General features: G+C 37.1%; 1 protein-coding gene across 3 annotated transcripts in view; it reads right to left on the bottom strand.

Annotated features, from left to right (window-relative positions):
- Positions 1 to 25,130, bottom strand: part of OLFM3 (olfactomedin 3) — a 201,113-nt gene that overhangs the window by 28,343 nt on the left and 147,640 nt on the right. For all 3 annotated transcript variants that reach the window (XM_073896233.1, XM_073896232.1, XM_073896234.1), the window contains 2 exons: positions 9,614 to 9,760; positions 3,412 to 3,567 (listed from right to left, as the gene is read on the bottom strand). In XM_073896233.1, coding sequence (XP_073752334.1) covers positions 3,412 to 3,567; positions 9,614 to 9,760 — 303 coding nt within the window. The remainder of the gene's footprint in view (positions 1 to 3,411; positions 3,568 to 9,613; positions 9,761 to 25,130) is intronic.

Below are 25,130 nucleotides of genomic sequence, written 5' to 3'. Positions count from 1 at the left end.
TGTGGAAAGAGCTGTCACTGTTATGATCATTTGAGAATAATCCATAGGTGCTGTCAGAAACCATGCTGTATACTAACTAATTAAAGGAGCTGAAAATTGCATTTTAAAATTACATTTGGAAGATGTTATTACTATAAATGCATTAAAATAGCAGGAGCTCCCATTGCTGCCTTGATTTATGGGCTTATGTTTCTTGTGGGGAAATTTCCACTTGCTCTGTAAGCTCAGAATTCTTCAATTTTGTCTATATGTCCATGTTGAGTGGGAGGGGACAGAGTCTTCATAATGAGAAAGATTCATAAATATCACAGTGAAAAGGTGGAATTGCATAGCTTTACTCATTTTGGTGGCTCATTTGGAAATAAACTTATTAGTCTGAGCATCTTATGGCATCCCACAAGGAAGACACAATTGCTTCATTATGATTTTAATAAGGAGAGTTCTGTTGGTAGCATTTGCTGCATATTATAGCAACAGTTACAATGAAGAGTTTTATGTTACACTATGGGAATACTGAAAAGAGAGCAATTCAGTGTCACAATTTTGGGGACTTTTTTCCCTGAACTAAAAAAAAAAAGTAATTATATTTTAGGATCTTTTCAAAAATTCATAATTTGATTATTGGTAATCAATTTTGAAACCCTTGATGCTAGTCAGAGAGCAATGGAATGTTCAATTAATATACATATCAAATACTTAAAAGGTTAAAGTAGAATAGCACAGATCTGTACTTACTAATTTCTTCTAGAATTTCACTTTCTATTATGTCGCTCTTACAGCAAATGTTGTAGCTAGACTATCTTGCCCAACCATGATCTTTTCATATAAGAATGATAGTCTCAAGTATGATAACTAGAATAAGATTTTCATCCTAAAAAGTACAGAAGACAGAACCTACTTAGCGTTTTTTGATAAGTTGAAAACCGTGTACCAGAGTAGAATTTTCTTCCAATGTAAACGTATTCTTTGATGTAAACTTACTTTTGGAATGTTCCAGTTCTTTGTCTCAAATATGGCATCTCAGCACCTAGGTGCCGAGTCACCATTGGACTCATCACCACTGGACTCATGAATACATAAATTCAACAAACATATTTAGCATGTTATTATTATAACTAAATTTCAGAGAGCTAGAGTCTACTTGGAGAGGCAGCGTAGAACTGGTAATATTAGGCTTACTTCTAGAGCTGGATGTTGTGGTTCTGATGCATATTAGGTATTAATGCTGAACAAATTGCATCAATTTCTTCATCTCAATGATTGAGATAGATATGGTGCCTACTTTATAGTATTGTTGAGAGGATTAAATTAGCTAATATATATTTAAAGTTGTCAGAACTATGTGTTGAATATGTATAATTCTTCAGAAAAATATTATTGCTGTTTGGATTTTTACATATAACTGAAGTATCTACTTGGATTATGTGAACTAGTAAAATCAAAATCATTAGGTCATGTGGTGCTACCTGAAAATTAAGTTTTTTTACTGGTAGCCTGGCTGCTGCTAGGCAAACTTCTAGAAAAGGCAAATCATTTCCTTGAATTTCTCTCAGCTTTGTATCACTGTTTACTTCTGATCTTCTCCCAACAGTTCCCACAGATGGACATACTTCATCATGTGTCCCCAGCCAGGCCAGGCCTGGCACCCTCAAACTATCCCTTGGCATTGCAGAGTTCTGCATTGTCCATTTGAGCTTGAATAATTTTCACTCTGTGCCAGACACCCTGAGCACCTCTCCTTCTGTCCTTCTTCCTTTCTGGGATGCTCTCCCTGTAAGTGCCAGCTTACCATTGCCTACCTTGTTGATGGCCTCAGCTTCCGGCTCACGTTACTCCTCTACAGCCTACACCCTAACCCTGAACATTGCAAATGTTCTGGTTTTCTCCAAGTCCTCTGTGACTCTGTGTGTGTGTGTGTGTGTGTGTGTGTGTGTGTGTGTAAGTGAGTGAGTGTGAGTGTGTTGGGGGGACTAGTCCAAAACTACTTTCTTGAAAATTGCCAAATTTTGAAACTCTTCCCCTGATCTTCTCTGAATGAAATTAAATAACATTACTCTTCCCTTTGTGCTGTTAAATAATATTTATGCTTCTATTTACTATCAATTTTACCTGCCTGTTTTAGTTGTCTTTCATAGAAGAAAGATCATTATATATCCAGCAGTGGGCCCAACTCTGCCTTGCACACAGTTCATGCTCGAATGTTGGTTAACATTAACTCATTTCCTCCTCAGCCTTATATTTTTCGTGGTTTACCATTCCCCCATAAATCCTCTATTCATCCAGTTTGCTTATTCTCTCATTTCCAATAATATTTACATTTATTGTATCTTCCAAGCCTTGCATTAATTTCTTAACCTCCTGGCTTTGTGTCCTTTTCTCTTCAACTTAAACTTCATGATTCATCCCTTCAGCCTCATCTCTTGTCAATACCCTCAATTTTCTTACTGTCTCTTCCTTCTGTTGTACCTCTCTGGTAAAACTTTAAAACTGGTTCAGTGCGAAAATTGTTTTCTCTACCTACCTAGTCGGCTCCTGACCACCACTAAAGTAAATTACAAAACCATGAAAATTTCTGCCAGATCAAAATGTGCTATGTGGAGATCCTGTCACATGTCCCTGACTAGCTCTGTGTCCATCATCATTATGTGTGAAAAGCACTTCAGATGCTTAAATTCAGGCCCATTCCCTTATCATCAGCCGTGAATTTCACTAGAGAAGGGAAGGAAAAAAGAAACTATTATGCTTATAAAACCACAGTATGTTTTATAAACTGTGTGCTATCCCTTTGGAGGCAGATTGTTTCTTTTTAATAGAGGCTCAAATGGTATTATCATAGTCAGATTTTTAAAAATATGGCACTGTCATACATAGGTACTAAACGTCCACATAGCATGCTTAAAAGCACTATTTCTCCATTTTCAGTGTTTCTGGATAATAACCAAAAACAACCTAAAGTCTAAGAAAAGACTTTGTATCAAATTATGAAACATCCTTCTTTTTATTTTTGTATGCTATTATTAATGGTGTTATTGCCTCTTTTAATAATAAATATTCTCTATATGTCTCTTCACATTAGCAGGGCATAAAGTCATCAGAACAAACTTTAATAAATTTAATTATTAATTTTCCTTGAGATTTCCCCTTGTCTTAGATATTGAATTGCCTGTAAATATATCCAGAAACTCCACCAAGCTCTAGGAGGAGTAGGCTCTTTTTATAGCAAGTCTGCTATGCATTCCTTCCAGCTAATGGTCAGTTTCAGTAGAGAGATGATTGACATCCCTAGTGACTCTTTATTTAGCCTTGCTCATATGGGCCAATGCACAGTTATTTCTAGCTGATTGCCATGCTGGCTGTCCATTACACTCAGTGTCTGATTTGGATTGACAATATTGCAGAAGTCAAACCTACTTGAAAATGCTTGGTCATTAGTGTCTTCCGATCATCTTCAATCTGCCGAAACTTGGCTTTCAGCCCTTTCATTTGGGTTTCCATTTTTAGAACATATTGGAAATCTCTCTGAGTTCTCAAGTTTAAGACTTCAATAGACTGGGACATGTTCTGAACCTGTTAAATAAGAACATTGGCTATACATTATTGTCTGTGTACAGGAGTATGCAATCACTACTGAAGGAGCAAAAATGATATTAACATAAAGAACTGACAAATATCAAATCCATATTTGGATCCCCACATGATATGTTTTCAGAAGAACAATTCTTTGTGATAAACAATCAAAAAATTCAGCAAAAGAAAATTAAACCTAGGCGGGAAATAATAACATTTGACATTTAGCATTAGAGATAAATAAATATAAATAAGAATTTAATAAATCAGAAAAGTAAATTTTAAAAACTGAAATTTCATTCCAGGGGTTTGTAAGCTTATAATGCCCCAAGCTGTTGAATGTTAAAATGAGTTGTTTCTGTAAGTACTAACTCTGCTTTCTTCAAGATCAGGATGTTTAGCAATTGTGGATGATAGTGACATGTCCAGCAGAATTAGAATGCATTCATGACAGTACAGTTATTTCAACATCTTAAGTTCTCCCAGGGGTGAGATTGAATTGACCAAGATGCATGTGGCAATTCTGGGACACCCCCAAACACAGTGTTTAAGAGACCTGGAAAATGGCACTGTATCAAGTGTTTGATAGGTAGGCAGTAAACGCCGATTAAACTGATGGTACCTTCTTAGGTTCCTAGGGCCCCAGGCTATGTAGAAGTAGGAAATAGGTGACTTAAAAAACATTTAGAAATGAGGAAAGAAAGGCTGCTCTAATTTTTTTGTGGTAGCAAAAACCTAAAAATAAAGTGAAAATGTCTAATAGTTGGAGAGCTAGTAAATGAATTAGGGAATGGAGTACAAATATACTGTTCTAAAGGGTAAGTTAGGTTTCTGTACCTTGGTACTCAAAAAGTATTGTCTCCAGAGCAACAAGTTTGGCATCACTTGGGAGCCTGTTAGAAATGCAGACTCTTGGGACCTACCCCAGAGCTACTGAGTCAGAATCTTCATTTTATCAGAATCCCCGAGTGATCCCTCTGTTTATTAAATTTTGCTCAACATGGAGGAATTTCCATGAGAAAAGCAAGTGAGAGGAGCGAATGTAATAGCCTTTATATAATTTGATCTTTTATTCTAAATCAAATTCTCTGTGTGTGTGTGTGTCTCTCTCTCTCTCTCACACACACATATACACATAAAAGAAAATGGGGCATATGAGCAAAAAACCATGGTGGAGAGAGGTATGTAAGGATTAGAAGAATACATATTAGGATGTTAGTTTTTTGGCAGGAGGACAGATGTGGGTGAGAAGAGAAGTAACAAATATTATGGAAAGGAGTCCCTGCTAAATAGAATATATGTAAATTTCCATAGAATTATATGTTTTATTTGCATGAAATGAATACATGTAAGCACCAAAAAAACACTGTGGTGGAATTTCAAGTGAATTTTACTTTGTTTCATACATTTTTATGCATTATTCTTTTTCTTTTTCTTTTTTCTTTTATTTTTTTTTAAAGATTTTATTTATTTATTTGACAGAGAGAGACACAGCGAGAGAGGGAACACAAGCAGGGGGAGTGGGAGAGGGAGAAGCAGGCTTCCCGCTGAGCAGGGAGCCCAATGTGGGACTCAGTCCCAGGACTCTGGGATCATGACCTGAGCCGAAGGCAGACGCTTAACGACTGAGCCACTCAGGCACACGCATTATTTATGTGTAAGTAAAAAGTTATTTTCATTGCAACAGTTGTGAGTTACAAATAAGGAAGGAGTAATTTATTCAGTTTTTGAAATCACGTATGTCACAAAGCTCAGTGGACCAGCTAGCTATAAAGAGCCCATTGTTGGTACATTCTTCAGAACTGGAACATTCCAAAAAAGCAGTGTGTTCTGCAACCTTGGCTTGCTTACTTCTACTTATTAAAGAAGGTTATATTTTCCTGTTTTTTTTTTTTCCTGCTGTTTCACCCATAGTGCTGCCTTTTATGAATGCTATCTTTTCAGGTGTTATTATAGTCTAGCTTATGTTAAAACTAATTGTGTATTGCGTGTGTTGGGTAGGAGCACAGAATCTTAAAATCTGTCCTTCTGTGAGCTCTGTGAGGTTCAAACCTGCATCTTATTAAAATCTTTTATTTCCAAGATCTTATACAGAACCAGGCACAGACTAATTGCTCAATAAATACCTACTGGGTAAAATTATCTTAGGCTCCCAATAGTACTAATAGGTAATTAGTATTTTAATATTTTAAGGAAAGTTTCCTCCTGTCACTGTTACACTATACCATTACATCATTCCCAAATATTTCTTAGTTTACTATCATTCCTACTTAGGCCGCTTCATCTTTTTTATAATCTTTATTGCAGCACAAAATTACTGAGACAGTATTGAAAGATAGAGATGGTAAATGCATCTTGGATAAATTTGATGCTCTCAAAATAATTTTCAGCTCCATTATGGTTAAGCATGAATAAAAGAAAAGGCATTTGTATTAAAGAAACTGTCTACACATTTGAGTATAGCATTTGTCTCCGAAGATACCCATCATTGGCATGACCAATATTTTCCTAGGAATTCCATGTACCTAGGCAGAGTCTGTGCAGTTAGAAAATGAAAGGCAAATGAGATATTCGGGATATAGTTAAAATAGCCTCTCTTTTATTTCACCTCCGACTAACCCTATGGAGTTAATTTTCAACTTTATTTGTGTTGTGAGAAAATGCGCTGAGAGAGTTTTTGCTGAGACTTGATTGTGACTGTCTATATTGTAGAACTGTGCATAATTGTAAGAGCTCCCTTGGGGGTAATAGATAGAGGTAGAGCTGGGTAGTTGAAAAGGATTTGGCTCTGGTCTGTCTTTTGCTTTTCCTGCTAGCTATATCTAAGAATGTCCAGTTTCCTACTGTTTACAGAGACCCCCTGAGTATGTTTGCTGACGGTACCTGAGACTGGATTCCCACAGTTACACCTACAAGAAGGAGACCCATCTGCTGTGGCTCCTCTTTTAGTCTGTTTATCTCTCATGTTCTACAGCTTAGTTTTTCATGTGTGTCCCTGTGTTTAGACCCTCTCTACATCATCTGGCAAGCTCACTGTCTCCCTTCATTGATAATTTTTTAAACTATTTAATCTTGGTTCTTCGTATAAATAAAATGTCTGAGGCCTTTCTGACCTTAAACACAAATTAACTTAGAATTTCACTGTAATTCATAATTATTGTGGAGGCTAACTTGGAAAAAACACAGCCCACAGCTCAATATGTTTGGAGAGTGTTGGCATTAACAAAACTAAACAGATTCTTTGCTGTAGGTCTTCACAGAACCTTTAGTATTAAAGTGTGGTGGTGTAGTGGAAATCGTCAAGAGTGAAGTATTATGTACAGTGTTTCTTAAAATCATTTTATTGGGTGGATGTCACTGGCATCCTCTTCGAAAAATCACACTTTAGGAAATATTGTCTTAGACAATGCAGGACGTCTTCAACTGTACAGAGAAGCTACACAGCTAACAAACATTTTTTGAGTGAACAGTTTTAGTTTGGGTGTATGAAGACCTGAAATATTGTGAAACCAACTGTAATTTTTTAAATATTAAGTAATATAGATACTGATTAAAAATGTCTGATAGTACATCAGTTAAGTGTGGGTACCACCAGTGACATTCTGGTTGATACTAGCATGATGTTGAGAAAATGCCAAGCTCATCTGGTAAAGCCCCACAGCCTACTGGTTGAGTGACATTGGTAGGTTCTTCAACCTCAAAGAGCAGTTTCCTTTCTTGTACACTTAGAAGGGCAGGACCTCAGCTGTGAGGATTGAATGGACTGGGTAGAGATATGATGATATATGGGACATACTGTTATCAGCATTATTCTTCTTAAAAATATTTCCTTATTATATGACTAAGTCAATTCTTTTGTTGATAGTGAATGGGCTGCTTCAACTCACGCTCCTGTTTTTACATCTGGTGCCATAGATAGACGGGAAGCTATAGAGAAGTCAGGAAGGAACTGGCTCAGTCTGAGTAAGGAGTGCTCGTTTCACAGGGCTTTTCTTTGGGTCAGTGCAGCAAACTAGTGCTACTTTCTTCCTTCAAGCCACTCTGTGTACACAATTGACTATTCCTCTTGGCCTATAATACTCTCCAGTGAGGAATTTAATACGCTTAACTTGTAGAGACCTAGATTCTGTTAATAAATTTTGTGGGTTTTTGGGTCACTTAAATATGATGATTTTTTTTTTAAAAGTGTGATTTCCTAGAATTTCTTTAAAACATTAAACATGTTGCATATTAGATGGAGTGGTCATATACATTTCAGTTGATTGTTTTCAGCCAACCTCCTGGGTTGTATTTTTCTTTGCCTTATTCATCCTACAGTAATTCCTGGTTTTATCATAGTTCTGGAATACATTTCACTTTGGACCTGTAGAGGGTATTATCCATTTCCTGACACTTTATTTGAATTTTTTGACTGATTTTTGAAGAAATGTCCTAATCTCTATAGAGGTGTGTATATGTAATGCTATACCGAAAAACAGTGACACAAATAAGATTATTAGTGTTTAAGATATGTTTCTCACCATGGTTGATACAGAAAAAAGATGCTTTTGCACAGAAAAGAATATAGGAGCAGAAAGTCTGTAATTTGAGGAGAAATACAGTTTAATAGAAAAGAAAAAATTGGATTTAAAAAATTAAATCTTTTTACCAATGTAATTAATTTCCCTAGTAACCCAACAATATGAAACTATGTATTTGGATTTTTTTCATAGAGATAAAGAAAATCAAGATTGGTAAGCAATACCCAAGACAAATCACAGTTCATATGTCATGATTTCTAATAGCTAAGAGGCACATTACCTAGGGTCATTAACTTAAATGAAAATGACATTTGCTCTTGTCTGGGAGACAGATGTTGAAGGAACAAGGGAAGATGGGATCTTGTAAAAAGAGACTTAAGAAGAGAGAGCCAATAGATTGATGATCTCTCTGAGGAGAGGGGGAGGAAAAACAGGACTAATCATTGTATATAAACAAGAAAAAAACTTTCTTAAAATCTTAGCGCATCAATACACTTCCAAGTAATGTACGCGGAGGGAATTTATTTTCATTATATGCTAGTAGAAGGAAGTTATTGTTGCTAGGCTTGCAATTGCATAAAGTCAGCATGTCTCTATTAACAAATTTGATGCTTTCGTTTTTCTAGTTCCTCTTAATTTTCCGTAAAAAGTTCCTATTCACTGCCATCATTGTGTGAATGATCATGAAAATGATATTGCACAGAGTGAATTGTTGAGTATGGTGTCCCCTAAAAGCACATACTACCTTATTTATCTTACTATCCCTGAAGGTATTTAAAATTTCAACATGTTGCCATTCTTCTGTCGGTCTGGCCACCCAGCTGTCCTACTATATTCAGAGCCCAACACAGTGAAATTTTGAATGAGAATAATTGAAAGAAACCATTCATTGTTTTTTTCCCCCCTCAAACTAAACATAAATAACCTTTCATGAGCTGACTTTGATCTGTAAAAAAGAATAAATCAAGGGCATTCTGCATTTGATTGTTATGGATCTGGCTTAAGTAAATTATATGGAGAAAATGCTATTGAATGAAATTGAAGAGTTTAATGTTCAGGAAGGATTTAGAGAATGATGATAAATACTTGAAATTATTCATTATCTGTTCAGATAGCTTGCATATTGCATTCCATTATTTTAACTTCCTTGCAAGGTTGTTAATGGGATTCAAATGCATGAGCTCAAAGAGCCTAGTGTGATCCTGGGAGTTGAGGATAAATTTCTGGCATAGGAATAAGACTGCTTGCCTTTTTTTTTTCCTTAAGGATAGACCAACTGGATATTAAGATATATAATAGCCAGTCTTAAGAAGGTATGATTGAGAAAAGTAAAAAGTAATATAAGTAGAACAGTAGAGAAGGGAGCTTGAGGTACTCCTTTTCAGGAAGGGGGGAAAAAGTTTATTTGAGAAGGGGGACAAAAATTGGAAGGACCTTCCTCACCATTGCCTGCTTTCCCACATTTCCTTTTCAAGGAATGGTAGATTAAAAAAAAAAAAAAGTTCACAGAGAGCGGGGATACCTACCTTTTCCAGAAGCTGGCGAAGCTGCCTGCTTTTGGCGTCCCGGGAACACAGGTTTTGTTCTGGAGCCACCACTGTGCATATGCATCGTCCATCAGGGTCCTGTGCTGAACTGTAGACTTGCCACCCTTCTTTGGGACTAATCTGAGTCTGAGGAAACCAATGGCAAACACACAACACAGACCTCCATTACAGGATAAAGAGAATGTGGGTTTGTAACATTTTAAGCAAAGCATCTTTTTTGATAATTAAAGTTTCTGTTTTTATTCTTTAAAGTTAGAAAGAGATTAAATAACTTCTATAGGTAGCATAGCTTCATTCAGTTACACCTTCTTTATCAGTCCCCCGGAAGGAGAATTTTTCTTTCTATACGCTCATATTATTAACTACTTATTGACCCTACAGCACTCCCTAATGCTTTTTGTCATATTTGGACATTTTAGTGCAACTTTAGAAGCATCTGATAACCACTGAATCACATATCACCAGTCTTTCTACATAAGATCTGTTACCTTGTGTTTCTCAACAGTAAATGGTAGTTAGTAGTATATATATATATTTTTCTGATTATTATTCATGTGTGATATTTTCAAGCAAAGCCCTGTCTTAAGGACCTTCCTGTGTATTGAAGGGGCAGTTATTAATAAAGCTAGAAAAGTAGCATATAAGAATATAGGGTAAAAAGAATTAGATCAGTATGGTTTTGCAAAGGAAGCAGAGTCCCAGAGAGGTTAAGGAGAGTATTTTGACATAGTCTGCCAAATTCATCTTCTCAAATTACCTCTGTGCACTTATCACCACCTTACCTCTCTGGAACCCTAGCTTAAAGTGGCTTTCTTATCTATGAAGGAGGCAGCTTAAAGTCAGCCTCCTATTTATGTTTCTAGTTTTTCCTCCTATATCTTCCTATAGGAAACTTCTTTCCAACCAAATTGGTCTGCGTGTGTCCTGAAAGCAGGCCACCTTGATTCATATCTTTGTATGTTACTCATTTTGTTTCTCCTGCTTGGAATAACCTGTTTTATAGACCTTCGGTTTACTAAGCCCTTGTGGTTTCTACTTATTCTGAAAGATTGTCTGTATTATTCATTAGGCATTTCATGTGTATTGCCTAGTATTCTATTTGCCTTTCATATGTCTTATTTCAACACTTAGTTTATATCCAGCTACTAGATAGTTCCTGTCATATCAAGTACATTCTATCAGGTACAAAGGTAAGTGCCGTCATTTTTTATCTCGTTACTTTCCAGAAAGAACTGTGCTTTAACCGTATACTCTCCATTGTACAAACAGAAGTCACTGTGGCTGCCATGATATACTGCCCAGAGAGGCACTCATTCATTCCTCCAGCTGCTGAGATTATCAGTAGCTTGACTCTCCAGTTGGGTTTCTCCTTGGGGATTGCCCAGGCTGAAGAATGCAGCCTGTTCAAGGTCAGGCCCTATTCCAAGGGACAGCTCACATGTATTGACTTTGATGACGCAGCAGTACAAAGAAGCACCCTAAGAAGCAGGAATTATTATTTTCATTTCACAGAAGAGGAAATTGCCTGGGAACGCTCAGCTTGGATGTGGTAGAGCTCGTATGAAACCAGGCAGTATGCTCCAGAGCAGCAGTCAAATGGAAATATAATTAATTTTAACTTTTCTAATAGGCTTGAAAAAGGAAAAATAAATAATCTTAATGTATTTTATTTAACTCAGTATATCCAAAATATTTCAACATGTAATCAATATAAAAATTATTCATGAGATACTTTACATTATTTTTCCTCCTTTTTTTTTGTACTGTCTTTGAAACTGTGCATTTTATACTTGTGACTTACCTCAATTTAGATTAGCCACATCTCAAATGCTCAATAGCTACATGTGGCCCTCCTTATTGGACAGTGCAGCTCTGGAGTCCTGCTTTTAATTACAGTGCCGTATCAGTATGATGTTGAACAGCCAGATAATTGTTTTTAAAGGTCAGTCATGGGTATTGAAAAAACTACCTAACAGATGTTACACAGACAAACCATCCAATTTGATCTGAATTTGTTTTTCCTGTGGAAATATCGGATAAATCAGTGGGCCTTTTTCTAGCTAAGTTCTGGCTTACTTCTATAGCTAGGATCGGAAATTCATCAGCCTTTCTACGGTTTCCAGGGATTCAGCAGGTAGGTATTTCTTGTATGATCAGAAGAGGGAGATGAATTTAGTCTAGAAAATCAGGTACTTAATGAATCAGATTGGAAGGTCAAGGCTGAGGAAGAGTGAGAGAGGGGCTAAGGGCTGGGAACTGAGATGCTGTTAGGAACCACGAGGCCAACAGAGGCCCCAGAGGATTGTCTTGCAAAACGCCCGGTGTTACTGGACTCAGCTGCTGTTTGCCTATAGACCTGGAGTATTTTGCCAGGTTAAAAGCAGACTCTTTAAAGAACTAACGCAGGCTGACTTCCCTCTCCACCGACCTGCTATCGCCTGTGAGATCTTCTGTCTCTAGAATTCACAGCAGATACTGATATAGTTTCCGACCTATCCTGTCCCAGGTCACAGCTCGTTGCATACCATCAACCAACACACAGTTCTTTTTCTTTTCAAGGGCTTCAGCAACAATCACTAGAGGGTGCCGATAGGCATTCTGACAACAATCATGAACAAATATCAGAGAAGCTATAAGTTATAAACTCAGGAAACTCTTGAAGATGTCATAGTCCTTGTCCTTGATCCAAAATGAGAAGCAAATGGTGCCAGTGCTCTTTTTCATCTACCTTTTCAGATAATTCATGGAAGCTTCCTATGCTGCCTTTTATTTCTGAAGCATTGGATTCATTATTATTCCTTTCTTTTTCATTCTCTTATCCCTTCTAGCATTTATGACTGAATATCCAGTTAGGATAGAAAGATATACTTAAAATGATATATTATTAGAGTCAGCATCTTTTTTATTTTTTTAAATATTTTATTTATTTATTTGACAGAGAGAGAGAGAGAGAGAGAGAGAGATGGCGAGAGAGGGAACACAAGCAGGGGGAGTGGGAGAGGGAGAAGCAGGCTTCCCGCGGAGCAGGGAGCCCAACAGGGGGCTCTATACCAGGACCCCGGGATCATGACCTGAGCCGAAGGCAGACGCTTAACCAACTGGACCACCCTGGCATGCCTTAGAGTCAGATAGCATCTTAAAGATTATTGTGTTACCCTTTTTGTATTAAAGAAGAAAAATGCAGAGATTACAGAATGGAGATAGAAATGGTTTAACAGAGTAGTTTCAGTGATACAATTAGAGGTTTAAACTAAGTAACAGTATGGGGCTTAAATATCTAGGTCCTATAGTTTCAGTTAGACCTCACCTAACATTGGACACAAATCTCCAGTATGTTAGAAAATTAAATCTTGTCACTAGGATAAATTTAGCTTTTGGATAAAGGAGCTCGGGTCACCCAATTATAATATTAAAATATCTTTAACAGCAGTGCAAACACTGATAATTAAACCTGGCAGCATTAATATTGGTGTTCACTTCCCAAGTGTTTGGCCAACTAGTGAGGAGCTTATTATGACAGGGCAAGGTGTCAGCTGCTCTCTGGAATGAGGGAAACAGGAAAGGTGAATAGGGTTTGATGTTCATTTAGCATTCTCCCTCAAGTGTCAGCTTAATGAAAGTAGACTCCAGCCTTGTTTGTACTTCCAGTTGTCTTCTTGTAAGAATCATTGAAAAGAGCCATGACCTTATCTACTACAGAGTTAGTTTGAATGATCTCAACTATAACAAGCTACCTCTTTGGCCAGAAAAAGGTAACTCAAAAGAGAAAAACGCTGATATAAAAGATGAGTGCCTGACAGTCCTGTGGGTTTTGATAGAGACCTCTTTGTCAGGGTCAGTGATAAATAAAGGAAGCTTTATGAGCATCTCTAGTGCTCTCTTTTAGGGCATCTATAACTGGCATTGAAAAGAGGGTCAAAATAAAACCAACTAAGACTTCAGGTGGAAGGAAATATTTAGCGATTTTTGGATACCAATGAAAAAAGACCTGCCATTTTAACTTACAAGAGCAATTATTCAGGTGTCTGTAGAACTCAAAGTAATAGCAAATATTTATGGAGCTCTAGCCATTACTTGGCAGTTCGCATGTACTATTGCCTTTGAATATCACATTAACCTTATGGACGAGGTTATGTTACTCTACCCATTTTATAGATGAGGGAACTGAGACTTAAAGATCATAAGGAACTTGCTCAAGGTCATGCAGGGGGTAGTCAGCAGAGCTGGGCTTTGTGGTTTGATGTCAGTTTGATGTCAGAGTCTGAAAGTTTAACCACGATATTGCACCACTGAAAACCAGATAATTTTCAGTTATCTGAAATTCCCTTTTATAAATGCTAAAGATAACCCTGAAAGCATTTTGGGAACTGCTGTGAAGGCCAGTACTTGGACCTGGAGGGTGCATGTGGTTTATTACTATCCAAAGCATTGATAATCATAGTGGTTACTGATTCAGTTCTCTTTGAACCTTTTGTGTTAATTAGAAGAACTAAATGAACTATTTAGCAGTTTTTAATATTGCAGAACTCATGAAATATTTAAGAATGCTCTAAATAGGAGAATTAAAATGATAATTTTAACAATTGGATTTCAAGTCTGGATTCTTTCCTTATAATTTAATTACCAAGCTATGCTTTGTAAATAAATATAAAGCTACTGTGTGAGAGTTTTCCCAAAACCCCAGGGGCTTTGTACCAGAAAAGAGAGATCCCGAGGTACGAGTAAAAATAAATAAAAATATCTTGCATTTCAGTTTGTTTTTCTGTTTATAAAATCCCACTCTTTGTATTAATCTCACTTTTTTTGAAACAACTACCTTTCCTTTGACATAGACATTATCTTAGTTATGAGGAAATTGAAACTCAACATAAGCAATTTTTTTTCAAGTCATCCATTTAGTAAATGTCGTGTATAGGACCATAGGCCCAGTTTTCCTCAACTGTCAGCCAGGAGTCTTTACTCCCATCCTCTGCAGATAAATGCGGACATATAGCCTATGTCCACTCACCAATAGCCAAAAAATTTGCTTTGGAGGAGATGCACGCAGGCAGATGGAGGGCATTATCTACACAGTATGGAAATAAGTAGCAGTTGGCACCCCGGAGGAGCTGTTAGCAGTAAAGACTCTAGCAAGACAACTGGATGTTCCTGTGGTGGGCTCTGCAATCATTTATCAGGGCCCAGGTGGAGGGGCAGGCGAAGGACAGAATTCTGATCCTTTCAAGGGAACCGGGTCAGCTAGTTGAACATTGCTAGGGCTTATGTTTTATCTTGAGTTTCTAGGCATTTCATAGAAGTACAGACTGAGGCAAAAAAGAATAAGGAATCTACCTGTTGAAAGTGGTGTACAAGGTGTACAAAATAAAGCAGAGAAAAATCCATTTATTAGACCCTATTTGATTTAGAGTGGAGATACCTAAGTGATGATGAAGCCCCTTATAAATTTTTTGTCTGAGGCCATGTTTGGTCTCAGAGAGTGAAATGTGGTTTAGCATGCTAATGGCTTTAGTTGTGAAGAGAGGAGAAATGTGAGGGAAGGAATGGGAGAGATGTTGACAGACCATGCTGAACAAGGTTGTGTTCTGGAAGATGTGTTAATAAAGATGTCACTGCATAGCAGTTTTCTTCCTATTTCTTATGAGACTAGTTGGAACTGAAATAAATGCATATTTTCACTCAAGAAAGCCTCAAGGCTCTAAGAAAAACGACTATTAAAACAAAACAAAACAACAACAACAACAACAAAAACAGGGGCGCCTGGGTGGCTCAGTCATTAAGCATCTGCCTTCGGCTCAGGTCATGATCCCAGGGTCCTGGGATCGAGCCCCGCATCGGGCTCCCTGCTCAGCGGGGAGCCTGCTTCTCCCTCTCTCGCTCCCCCTGCTTGTGTTCCGTCTCTCGCTGTGTCCCTCTCTGTCAAATAAATAAATAAAATCTTAAAAAAAAAAAAAACAAAAAAACAAAAACGAATGACAAACAAAAAAAACCAAAGATCTAAGTTTTGGGTTGGTTGAACAACTGTATTCATGTTCTGGAAATCACAAAGATTTATTAGAGTTAGGAAAGACTCAGTCAGAGGTCAGACCTGGTCCTGTGTCTTTCCACTCAGTCACGCTTCTGTCTGTTCTTGTGTTTCCACTCGAACTCTGCATGATAAGAAATTTCGCTGCTTCATAGGCAGCGCCTTCCACTGGTGGAAAGCTGAGGGGCTTGATCTGAGCTTCTGTCTTTGTAATTTTCCCCTTTTGGCCCTACTTCTGCTTTAAGTACTTAAACAGGAATACAGCTACTCTTGTCCACTTTTCTTCTCTAAAAAGGCAATTATCACTTTCTCTATGGCTCTCATGATGTGCACTTGTTTTTCTCATCCATTTCCCACTCTTTAATTTGTTTAGTTGCCCTTTCACAAAAAGGGATATTGCCTAAGGATTTGAGGAAGAAAAACTGTATAACACAGAAGTCAGGTGTCTTCATACAGCCTGAAAAAAAGTTGGTGAGTTGAGAATAAGAAATTTAGAAAGTATGGAGAGTTTGCATCAGGGTATTCTACTCATTTTACAGAACTTAAAACTGACTCAGTGAAGAAGTTATTTATGAGGAGAAGTCAGCTAGATGTTTGAAACTGTAGCAAAACAAATCACTTATGCCCACAGGTTCCCTTTGAGGCCTCTTCCCATCACAGCAGGTCGGGCTGACTGGGAACAGCTGGTGTCTGCTGAACGTCCTCTGCTTATTTAATTGCTCTTTTCCAGGTTCTTCCTGGTGTGGAGTCCACAGCATGGGGGATTTCTCAGAAGCTCAGCCCCAAGGGGCAGTTACCCTGCGTCAGAGAGAAGTGCCAGAGGGAGCCTGAGCTTTCTCAGAGCCAAGGCTTCACCTTTGCAGACACCAGCTTCTCCAAAGGCTGATGGGCCCAGTGATAAATTGAAAAGAAAAAAGAAAGGAAAGAAGAAAGAAAATAGGGCCAAAAAGGAGAATAAAGAAATGTTTCTAGATTTTAACAAAAACGAGAGGGAGCATATTCCCCTAATAAGGAGCTGTATTTCACTGCTTACTAACAAAAATATCCTGGAAATTTAAAAACCTCTTTCAGCTTTTGAGACAATCAAATGCACCCTTCCTATTTCAGAGACACTTGCTATAAACAGATTTAATTGCATTTAATCATTGAAACTCTTTTTTTCAGGTCACTTGAAACTACCCTTCTAAAGAAAGACTTCGTATTTGTGTAAATCTGCACTTTTTGCCATCTGCACAGCCCATAAACACTCATAAAACAAATTTTAAGACCTACTCTTTTTTTGTTTGTTTGTTTTTGTTTTTGATGTGTACACAGTTGCAGGCTTATCCCATTCATACTGTCTAAAGTGAGGACATACAGCAAGAATGTTAGAAAGGGCAGAATATCCTAACTAAATCTACTAGGAAGGGCACTCTTAACTCTTCCATTGAAGGGAAGTGGAGTCCAGAGTGATAGAAAACCATCTGATCAGGGCAGAACGAACCTACTGCGGCACCAGGGCCAGACGGGCTAAGGACTAGTAAGGGATGAGACCACTGCTCTGATCAGGACTGTGGTCAGGTGATTTGCTTCTTGCCTTGGCTCTCTCATTCACCAGCTGTTCAGTCACTTAGACATTTTGGGTCACTCCTCCCACTTAGAGCATGAGGAGGTTGGATTAGATCATTCATATTTCCATTTGAGCTCGAGTGCTAGCGGGTTTCTCTGGAGGAATCTTGTCTAGGGGAAAGGGTTGGTTGTCTGGGGAGGGAGCAGATGGTGGAGGCCCGATAAATGCCCCCCCCATCATTTATTATTTGACCCATGATCTGTTTTACAAATCGGATTTCCACTTCAAGTTTCACTCAACAAATATTTATTCATCGTGTATTACATAAGATTTAATGTGGGGGAGAAAACAGGCACTGCTGCCAAAAATAGTGTGAAGATAACTGGCCTGGATGGTTTCAGAAATCCTTTCCACCATTAACATTTTATGATCTTCATCTAGGAAATACAGATTCATTCACTTTTCACCATGGGAATCATAAGGTATGAGCAATTATCTTGAATAATTAAGGTAGGGAAATGTCATAGCCATTGTTCTTCTGTAAAGTATGCCACTTTTGTAAAACATAAAAAAAAAAAAAAAGCTTTTGCAAGCTGGTTTCTCCTTTCTAGTGTAAACTTCCCTGAAGTTTTTTTTTTTTTTTTTTTGGTCATCCAAAGGAGATTTGGCTGTATCAGAATCTTCACAGAGCATAGCAATGCTTTATTGATTTGATTTACAGATTACTAATCAGGAAGTAAAGAAAATGAATTTACTTTAACCTTATAAGATAACTAGAAGTCCTAAAAGGATCATGCATAATTTTGGAAATTTGATTCTCCTCCATCAGCAACAATAGGAAATAACAAAACCCATGTCTACATACACAAAAAAATACACATATCAGAACCAAGCTATGAAGTTTGGAGTATAACTCATTCATGAATTTCTTAGTTTAGATTCATTTTCTGAAAGAGTTAATTCAACAACTAAGTTGTTGAGAACTATCAGGTTCTTGAACATTGAGAAAATTTGGCTCAGTGTATATTAATGTAAATTGATTTGATTTTATAATTGTTTACTGATGACATATCATGCTTTCTTTATAGCTAGAAATCTCTTTTACATCCCTCTTGCCATACATGCATCATGCAGGTAAGGAGTGGAATCTCAACAGTAGAGGATTTAAGGTTACTTAAAGGACCGAAGGGAGGTAAACATAAAAGTGGGTCAAAGTGTGCCTCACATGTGCTCTGCCCACGCCCCAAGCACTGGCTAGAATCTAGCGAATTATGTAAGTAATTTGATTTGGCTCTGTTCAGTTAATTACACATTGATAGATGAATTATTAGTAGTACCTGCAAATAAGTCTTGAAAATGGAAGGTTGCTTTTCTTTTAGTATCAGACTTTTCGATCCACTGTCATAATGATAAAAGATAAAAGATAAGATAAGAAGGTAAAGAGCTCCAAATACTAATTCTTTCTGTATCTTTTTATTTGCTAGCAGGGAAATGATTTTTTGAGGATAGTCCTTCTGTTTTGAATTTGTAACTTCTGTCTGAAAAACCAGTAGTTTTCATTTTTATTTGAAAGGTTTTAGAGTATTGCTAACTAAACCATGGTTCAAACTACCAGAAAAGACTTTGTTATAATGTGGGAAGGGTTAAAAAGACCTTAATTTTAGGTGAGTGAAGGCTACAGGAGCAAGACTTGTGATAGGAGAGTCTTTATAAAAAATTAAACAATTAAAGGGAGATGATTTTATCAAGTAAGTTTTATATTGCTTATGTTTCTTAGCTCTCTTAAAGTCTTTTTGGCAGGCTTTAAATTGCTGAAGTTTTTTAATTTGTGTTTAAAAGAGGTTGGTTTCTCAGACTGAAGGCATTGCAAACAGTCCTAAGAATTGAATTCCAAGGAAGAACCTGCTATAGGAAAACTACGTTAGACAGAATATACTCGATAGCATACTCTGTAGGAAAAATTATGGGAATTTTACAGACATTAAAAGAAGTAAAATGATTAAAAAAACCCCACATTTCTTAAAGAATCCCTCCAAACCTCAGGTTAATATAGTTAAGTTAAAGCTTATCAGTCTTAAGTATTTAACGAGTCAAGTATTTCCTTTCACAGCTAATTTCTCAGACAGTCCATGTATTTTTTGGTGTAGCTTTAAAGTGTTCACAAAGAAATATCCATGACTAAAGTTAGCCCATAAATATTGTATCACTGAAGCCGCCCTGTAAACAGAGAAGCAAAAACTCAGCCTTTGCAGTTTACAAAATCAAGCCCACTGGTTTAATGCACGCACTTCCCAAGATGGCCAAACCCACAGGAGTGACTTACTAGGGTATCTGGCGTCGACAGCCTCGTGGTGTTCAGTCCTACCAAGGATGGGAGAGTTTGGGACATCCAGTTCGAGATCATTGCCATGGTACTAAGCACAGCGCCAAGCTTCAGCAGTGGAGGACTCATTGCTGTGGAGCTAATGAGTTTTCATAGTGACTGATTAAGATCCCGGTGCTGGGCTAGCAGCGGGAGGCGTGACTGCAGCACGCCTCATCCACAGCATGAAAAGAGATCAACTTGCCCAGCTCTAATCACTGGGGAAAGCTCACAGAACGTCTTTCCCCCCACCCTCATGGGAAGTGCCTTGCTCTTCCTTTCCCTTCCTTTCCTGACACTTAGCTGGTTCATTAAAGGAAATATTCTTGATAGGGCTTGGTTGGTAATTATATGAGAGCGAAGGTTGGAGGGAGAGGGAAAGTTGAGCTCTTCCTGCCCCACTGTAGTCAGTTACCATCAACAGAATCTATTTCCTCTGGGGTTTCTGTGAGTATAATCAGCTGCTCTTTATCGTTCATAAAAAATACACCTTTAGATGGAGGTCTGCCAAAGTGCACATTTCAAACATCAAACTTAATATCTACAGATTTCTCCAAGTGTAGACAGAGTACTTTAGGCAGAGCATGAAAACAAAGTCTGCAAAGAATTTCCAAGATGATCAGATATTGAGAGTAAGAGATTTTTTATTTTTTTAACAGTAACCTAAAATTAACATTGTTGTATCTAAAAAAAAAAAAAAGTCAAAGATTAATAGCTACTGCCTGTGGAGAACATTACCCTAGGCAACTTGTGAATAGAAAAGGCAGTCTTAGAGGAAAGTGTTTCCAGTTTTGCTTTTAAGAATGAATGCTTCTTCAAAAAAAAAGAATGAATGCTTCCTAGTTGGTCAGACAAAAGACAAACTCCCTTAACTGTATTTTTACCTTGTGAAGAATGACAGACCAATACCAGAAGTCTGTCATGAGAAAACATGTGACTTATTAAAAAAGAGCACAGAACTTGGCTTTAGGGAGCCTGAGGGTCCACTCCTATTCTCCTCTGGTTAGTTGAGTGACTGGCCAGTGACTTGACATAATTTGGCTTTCATTTTTCAGGTTTGGACTCCACGCTCTCCAAGGCCCCTTTCAGCTTTAAAATTCAGTGATCTGTTTATTAGAGTTCTGTTGGCAAATGTGTATTTTGAATTTGGGGCTTATGGATAGTATTCTTATATTCTTTTTACAAATACTATGAATTGCCCATATCCAAATCTCAGGTCCCGAATGGAATAAATCAGAGTACAATATATGTATTCTAAAATGAAAAAAAATATAGAGAAGAAGACATGAAGGGAAATATGGCTGAATGAAAGTTAAATGAAAAGGAACCTGTTATAAGAAGGAAACACACTATTTTGATTCCTTAGGAGAATTCTGGAATTGTTTGTGGCTTGAATTCTCAGCCAAAGATATATATATATTTCATAAACAGTTTTGGCAGGAGAAATAAAGGAAATGTCTTTAATAAAATTGAAGAAGATACATATTTATAGAGGTGTGTATGCCCTTTATTCTCAAAAAGAGGTTTAAGAGACTCCTCAGGTCTTTCTTGCTTCTGTTACCTAGGAATTTAGGCTTTTTTAATTTTTTTCCTCCAAATGATTTTAGTTGACTCTTATTTTTTTTTTTAACCACAGGCTTAGAAAACCAAATATTACTATTTGTGTCTTTCAGAAATCATATATAATATGAGAGATCAATAGGATAAAAGCACAATAGTTTATATATTAAAATTAGCCTTGAATAAGAGCATTCATAGAAAAGACTGTGAAATTTTGCATTAGTATTGCAATGTGGCAATAACAAAAAGCAAAGTGGATTTACAAATCTAATTATTTGAAAAGTACACCTGGAACTTTACCTAATTTAGGAGGGGGAAGTGTCTTTTCAAGAGCTTAAGTTCCAGAATTGAAAACTAATATACATGCAATTGCTAGATAATTTAAGATGCAACATGGCAGATGGTAATTATAGTTATTAATGAACTATCAGTCAACAAAATAATAGTATCTTTAGAAGAATACAGGACTGAATGTCAGGGGAACCAGTGCTATTATTTGCAAATTAAAAAAAAAGAAGACGGGCGCCTGGGTGGCTCAGTTGATTAGTGTCCAACTCTTGATTTTGAGTCAGGTCACGATCTCGGGGTTGTGAAATCGAGCTCCTCATTGGGCTCAGTGCTGGGCGCAGAGTCTGCTTGTCCCTCTCCCTCTGCTCCTCCTCTCTCGCTCTCTCTCTCTCTCTCAAATGAATAAATAAAAAAATCTTAAAAAAAAGAAAAATGCATACTTTAAAAAGTAAGAAAGAAAAGAAAACAACACAAATGGAATGCTTGTAATTTCTCAGATGCAAGTAACTAAAGAATGGAAAGAGAACAGCAGTGAAAGTTTATAATTCAGTGGTGTTTATCGAAAACATCAAATCTATAATGTGTTGTTTTTAGAATAGGTTTAAATGGCACACATTGAAATAAAAAAGCTTAAATTATAATGATTATTAGTTGTGGGAAATAAAAATAGCTACTATTTGTAAAGAGCTAAGTAGTTTGCTGTGCTCTCATAATCCAGTGAAGTGATTATCATTATAATTTCCACTTTAGAAGTTGAGTTCTAGTTTGCAGATGGGGGAGGTGATTATTCTATGTAGAAGTAACAACCTGTTTTCAGGGGCAAGAAACCCTGTGGTTACAGAAGTTCCATAAGAATAGTGTGAATGGTGGTGATGGAGTAAGTAGCAAGAGATGAAGTTGGAAATAGTAGCAGTGACCAGCTCCCAGACCTTCAGGGTCACCCAGAGATGTTTGGAGATTATCTTGTATGTAATTCAAGAATTTAGAGTAAAGCAGTGAAGTCATTAGTCATTGAGATTTATATCTCAAATTATTATTACTTTGGCGTTTTTGTGATAGAGGATAGACAGATGGGTATTGCAGGAACAGCAAAGCAAATCCGAGACAAAAAGGTCACTTAAGGGCATGTTCTCCTAGTTTAGGCAAAAAAGGATGAGGCCCGGGACTAAGAAACTTCGTGAACTTCAAAAGGATGGATTCCATGAAGATTTGAGGTAGAATTGATAGCACTTAGTGATTGAATAGATGTAAGAAGTGAGGGAGAGGAAGTTACCGCGGGTGGATTTCAGATTTGGGGTTTGGGTGGTGAGTATTCATCAGGATAAGAAATACAATTGTCACATACCAGGTAAGAGTCACCTATGGTAGAGGAAATCCCTGAATGGTAATGTACCATACATATGGAGTTCAGAAAAGAGTTAATTTCACTAGACTACAAGGGCCTAGTAAAAATAATGTGTCCTACATAAATGACAAAAATGGTTAATTTAGGTATACACCGTCTTATTAAACTACCAGTGATTTTATTTAAACTTTAAGATAATATCTAGATTTAATTACCTGTACATGATTACCTACACACTTTCCTTGAAAAATAATAAAAAAAGTTCTATCACCAGGAAATAGTGAAAAAATTACTGTATCTAGTAATCTAACAGAAAATGTGACCTGACTACGCCCTTACTATTTTTTTTAAATCTCAATTAGGTCAATAACTATAAAACCCACAACAGTGCAGTATTGCTCATGGACTGTTGAAAGATATTGATTAATGAATATATTCATTAGATTTTTTTTTATGGTAGCCTGTCTTTTATTACCTAGAAAATATTTCATGGTAAACCTATATGATAAATAATTAATAAGCAAATATTGACGAAGAAAAACTTACAGGTGATCTTATATAATACTGGCATATTCTGTCACTGGAATTTTTTCCCCTTGATTTAGGGCACAAATGTTTAACAGTGTTTTGAAGCTCAAAACACTTTCTAGTTTGGGGGCTATTTGTGTAGTAGGTATGTGTGGGTTTCTGGTGAACCCAGCTCAGACAGTAAATACATGAAAAGCCCTCATGGCCACATAAAATATGATAGAAAACCAAAAAATTTGACTTTAGGCAAAATGGGAGACTCATATTACTTGTTCAATAATAGAAAATTTAAGAAGGAATAGGCTACTCAAACTTTATTTTTGTAATTTAAAAAATTTAAACTTTGTGGATGGCTTGAGAAAGAGGAAAATGGCATATTAGATGTAGTTGTAAAGATACAACTGTAGGGAGTAAAGAAATGATTGATGAAGAAGGAGAAGGAGGAGGGGGAGGAAAGAAGGGGGGGGAAGGGAACCCGGGGAGGAGGAGAGAGTAGTAATTGGGTAGAATACTGAAAGATGAATTGTACTGATTGGCTAAAAGAACAGTTAAACTAAAGTAACCTCTGGAAAAAACAAAGTGGACTCCTGTTAGCAACTTAAGTAGGAAAAGGAGGAGGAGTGACATAAAATTGAGGAAAACAGAGTACTTGGGTTGAAATCACTTTGGTGATGCTATATTCCCTGGAGAGCATGGTATGTGAATGATTAAGTAAATAAACAGTTGCATTTATGAGTATCCCTTTTTCTCATCTGTAAAATAATGGATAAATGAATCAGTGTGGAAGGACTGAATGAGAGAATATATTTAAAAGTGCCTGTAGCATGGCAGATGCTCCATAAATGGTAGCCTTATTTTTTGGTAAGAAATGGCATGATTGAGGCAGGGCCAGAAAATGTAGATCAGTTTAAGGAACACTAGGCCCTGAAAAGGTGGGAAGTTTGTCTTTTAAAGGGGTAATTGAGTTGGGCTTGGAGTATATGAGGACATTAATACAACTCTGCTATGCAACACAATGTCACTCTGGGTTTCTGGAACTAATAGTCCAGCTCAAAGCAGAAAAAGGGACTAGTATTCGTGCTTCCTCCTTCATTAAGAAGTCAAAGTAATTACTAGAAAATTTTCCGTAAGGTCCCACTACCATATCTACTTACCCACCTCACCTAAGCCCACATACACCACCTTTTCTCCTGTTGTTACGGATGAATTGTCTGTGTTCCTAGGTAAGATTGATCCCTCCCCTTTGCACTAGGTCAATACCTTTCAGAGTATCATGCACAGGAATTACCTGAACAGTTTGTTAAGACCCACAACCTTAGATCCCACCCTTAGGTCTTATTTATTCGTTCTAACATCGGGTCAAATAATTTGCATTTCTGACTGTCTCCCAGCCATTTTTGGACCACCCTTTGAGTAGCCTGCCCTAGATCACATCCATCTGACCTATTCAAAGACAGCTCTCTTAATTCTTTCTGACATTGAGAAATCGTCCCTCTTTAATGGATCACTCCCTTATATCTCTTATTTTACATTCAAACAGTACTTTCTTGATCCTACTTTCTATCTATTTATTCCCCTATTTCTCACATCTTTATAGCATACATTCTTGAAAGAGTTGTCTATACTCACCATCTTTATTTCTTTCTAATCAGGTTTTTGTCCACACTTCTCTACTCCACTGGTACTATTTTTATCAGAGCTACCAATGATCCCCAATTGCTAAATGATCCCACATCTTGTAGTCAAATCTCAGACCCCAACTTTCTTGACCTATGAGCAGCATTCATTAGACTTTTACTTTCTCCTCCTTGAAGTAATTTCTTCACTGGGCTTCAAGGATAT

Source organism: Callorhinus ursinus, unplaced genomic scaffold (genome assembly GCF_003265705.2).
Source record: "Callorhinus ursinus isolate GAN/ISIS: 27379988/994484 unplaced genomic scaffold, GSC_fseal_2.0 scaffold9, whole genome shotgun sequence".
Taxonomy (NCBI): Eukaryota; Metazoa; Chordata; class Mammalia; order Carnivora; family Otariidae; genus Callorhinus; species Callorhinus ursinus.
This window is presented reverse-complemented; position numbering and strand designations above follow the sequence as displayed.